Source organism: Glossina fuscipes, unplaced genomic scaffold (genome assembly GCF_014805625.2).
Source record: "Glossina fuscipes isolate IAEA_lab_2018 unplaced genomic scaffold, Yale_Gfus_2 114, whole genome shotgun sequence".
In the NCBI taxonomy this organism is placed as follows: domain Eukaryota; kingdom Metazoa; phylum Arthropoda; class Insecta; order Diptera; family Glossinidae; genus Glossina; species Glossina fuscipes.
In genome coordinates, this window is record NW_023998457.1 from 1,505,874 (window position 1) to 1,509,829 (window position 3,956).

At 31.9% G+C, this 3,956-nt stretch overlaps 1 protein-coding gene across 3 annotated transcripts in view; it reads left to right on the plus strand.

Moving 5' to 3' along the window:
- Positions 1-3,956, plus strand: part of LOC119640006 (probable low-specificity L-threonine aldolase 2) — an 11,740-nt gene that overhangs the window by 1,461 nt on the left and 6,323 nt on the right. For 2 of the 3 annotated variants that reach the window (XM_038037781.1, XM_038037783.1), the window contains exon 2: positions 2,537-2,774. In XM_038037781.1, the coding sequence (XP_037893709.1) occupies positions 2,561-2,774 (214 nt within the window). In that variant the 5' untranslated portion in view covers positions 2,537-2,560. Of the gene's footprint in view, positions 1-998; positions 1,170-2,536; positions 2,775-3,956 lie in introns of those variants that run through there. The other variant, XM_038037782.1, reaches the window with a different exon arrangement.

Genomic DNA, 3,956 nt, shown 5'->3' on the forward strand with positions numbered 1-3,956 from the left:
CAAAAATTTCTTCTCTTCTTTCCTTTCTAGACCGACTGTGGAATATTTCCATTTGCCTTTGGAATGTAGCGTGTTTTGAAAATTTTGCAAAATATCATATTTAGCTGTTTCTTGTAATGAAATTTCGTATCTATGTTGTATATATAAAAAAACGATAAAAGCTAATGTCAGTCTAACATACCTATCTGTCTATCCACTCGTTTCCTATCAATAGAATTTACACGCCCCCAAAACCTTATCAAAAGAGCAAACTAAGTATGAAATTTATACTTATCGCTGCCATTAGTTTAAATGCAAAAACCACTAAAATTCTGAATGAAGTCTCCAACATTTGTCAAAGATGGATAATCCAATTAAAAAATTCTTAAATGCTGCACTACTTACTACTTACAGTAAGCAACTGTATTAAGTTTGTGCCGAACGAAAGCCAAAAGAAATTGAGATAGATATATATAGTCGTATACAGTCAGCGCCATTGTCATGATTACATCGGCTTGAACATGTCGGTCCGTCTGACTGACTATATATACTTAAAACAATCTTCAAATCGCAACTTTAGAGATATTTTGATGAAATTTGGTACAACCCAAGCACTAAGGTTATTGAAAATGGAATAAATTTAATTTAATATTTTTTCTCGAAATATTTTGTCTTGAAAAAATGTTGCCTCTTTTAATATTTCTCTTCGATGGAAAATAATATTGTGGCATACTAGATGAAAGTAAAGATGTTAGATTGGGTAGACCATTTTTTTGGTCTGGTGTCTGTCGTTGTAAACTTATGTTCAAGCTACAGGTCACAATTTTTGGTATACTTTGGATAAAATTTGGTGCAGTGACGCTTTTTTTGGACCCAAGGACGAACGGTATTGAAAATGGTTCGGATCGACCACTCCCCATTACTTCCTATTTTGAAAAGTCATTATAAGAAAAAATTTTTCGACAACAATGGATAGGTAATAGTATTTCGAAATTCGAAATTGGTGGGAAAGCTGTGGACCGACTGGGATAATTTTTGGAATTCCCTCTCTTATAACTGTTCCTACAGAAACTGAAGCTGTATATGGTAAAAAGGTTGAATTGAAAAAGACGAAGTAATCTACCTTAGCGAATTTGGACCACGTATGTCTATTTTTTGAAAACCACCAACTATAAGGATTCTTGTAAAACGTAAATATCTAATTGTTAACTTTTTTATGATAAAAATCTGTTCATGATGGTAATCAAATAAAAAAATTAACCACTCACCATGATAGCTCATAAGTAGTAAGCCCTTTAGAAAAAGGCTTAATTTTTAATATTTTATGATGAAAATTAGTTCATAGTAGCGTTTCAGTAAAAAAGAAATAAAGTGGAGGAAATTTGGTTCACGTAGGTCTATTTTTTAGGACACCACGCTATCACGAAACGCAAGCTCTTATATTTAGAAGAAAATCGTGACTTCCAATATGAGGGCTTTCATCAAAATTTTGGCTTTGCATTGAAATAATGTGTACGTTGTGCTGTACTATAACCAAAACGAGCGAACAACTGCACTACTCAAAGTTGTGTATGGTATGTAATAGTCGGCGTCGCTCGACAAAATCCAAATTCCAAAAAATCGTAATAGAAAACCTTATAAAAGCATACAACACCATACCTACCTACAATTTTTTGATTAAGGTACCTAGAGAATCCTACAAAATTATAAAGGGTATGAGGGCAAAATTCGAATTTAGCTCATGAACACACTTACCAGAGTAGAGGCAACGTTGGTTTTAACAAAAAAAAAAAATTAAATAGACAAAATACTATAACTCTTTAAGCAGCTATGGTTTAGGAAATAACATGTATAGGCGATGTAATGGCGTTTGGATAGGCGATGCAGAGGGGTACGCAAAGGGGTATGCATGTGGGCATGTGTAGGGTATGCATAGGAGTGTATATGGGCGTATGCATAGGCGATGTATAGCGGTACGCGTCTGGGTATGCATAGAGGCATACAAAGGGATGTGCTTAGTGGCATCCGTAGCAGAGTGCGTAGAAGTATGCATAAGCTATGCAAGGCAACTGTTGCCTCTGCGCTTAAATATATATCAAGACAAACATATGTAAAAGCATTTATTGCCTTTGCCTTAAAATGTATGAATTTTGTGAACTTGAGGGTACTAAACTTTATCTTGTGCTTAGTTAAGAACAAACTTTTCCAGGCAAATATACCGATGTCTAAGATATATAAAACCTGTTCAAATCCAATCATATCCTGATCTTAACCCCTTAGCGGAGCTCTATTTGGACGTTGGCAGAGTTCTGTTAAGGAAGTTGGCAAATGCCTTTGCTGGTTAAATTCGAATTAAATCGAAACTAGTGTACCATAAATATATGATTTGAAATACATATGTCATGCCACGATACGGCACGCTACAATAAAATTTATCCTCGAATCGTCTACACGAATCATACGTAATGCAATGCTTTAATCCTAAACCGAATATTAATAAGCTTATGATCCTTTACGGTTATATAAGAAAAAATATCATCGTTCTTTATTCACACAGGTTATTATTTTGGATACATTCATTATGTCGTTACCGCATTATGTCGTTGATATGCGTTCTGATACAGTGAGTTCACCTACAATTGAAATGCGCGAGGCTATGTGCACAGCTGCTGTAGGTGATGATGTTTATGGCGAAGATCCGACTGTTTTAAAACTAGAACAGAAATCAATTGATTTATTCAAAAAGCAAGCGGCCCTTTTTGTACCTAGTGGAACTATGGCAAATTTGTTAGCCAGTAAGTATTACAATGATATCGCTATTGATCTAATTTCTGTGAATTGTAAGCAAAAATTAGTGTCCCTTGATGGATATAATTTATTTATTGAATATGGGCGTATCATTTGGGCGATCGTGATTATTTTGATATCATTCTGATGAAAATATATATACCAAAATATTGATCAGTAACCGCTATGGATTGTAAATTACTTTTCTTGACTATTTCAGGCCTGATCGCCCGCGAGTTGTATTCATTTTCTAGCTAAACTTTCTATTCTGGTCATCAGCTGGCAATGTAAAGTTTTTATTCAAACTTTGACGTTTAGGGTTACAATAACAGGTTGTAGGCAGACGGGGGACTTTCAGGCACAGCAAAATCGAAAAATTTTATAATGAATTGCCTGACAAAAGGATTACCTTGATAGGTTATATTATGTAAATTTTTAGAATTAAAATTAAATAATTAATAGAATTAAAATTAAATTAAAAAATAAAAAGATAAGCTAAACAAGCTACTGGGTATAAAGGTTTCAATCCTTTTCTTTTTAATTTTTAATAATTCATCAAAAATTATATTTTTATTAATCTTATTTTTAGGATCAATAATCACAATTTCGTCTAATTTGCCGTTAGGGATATGAATAGGGTTAGATATTAATTTATTGTCTTTTATCCCCCTCATTAGAGATAGTAAATTATTATCTACTAAAGTCTTTATTAATATATTTTTTAACTCAAGCCTTAGCATTTTCTATCCTTTTATTTTCTATTATTTTATTTTTAAATCGATTTTAATAGAAATCTTAATTTAAATGAGATTATAATTTCATCTGCCTTATTATTAAAAAGAGGATCAGCTTTGTTTCATTTTTGATTCCCAACTGTAATAAAAGGTTTGCCATGAATAAATTCTCTACTACTATTATTAACTTGACAAAAATTAGCTCCTTTAATGCTAATTTCTTATTCTTTATCTAATTTACTTGTTATCAGACTAACCATATCAGGTTTAAATCGAGCTATCGAAGGTTTAAATCAAATATCTTTACGAAAATTAACTGCTTATTCTTCTATTAATAATTTACTAGGATAAACAATTCCCTCGAAATTTATAAATAATTTATTTTCAAGATTACATTTTATAATATATTCCTTTTTTTTGTTTTTGCTTTTCATATTTAATACTTTTAAATTTTCT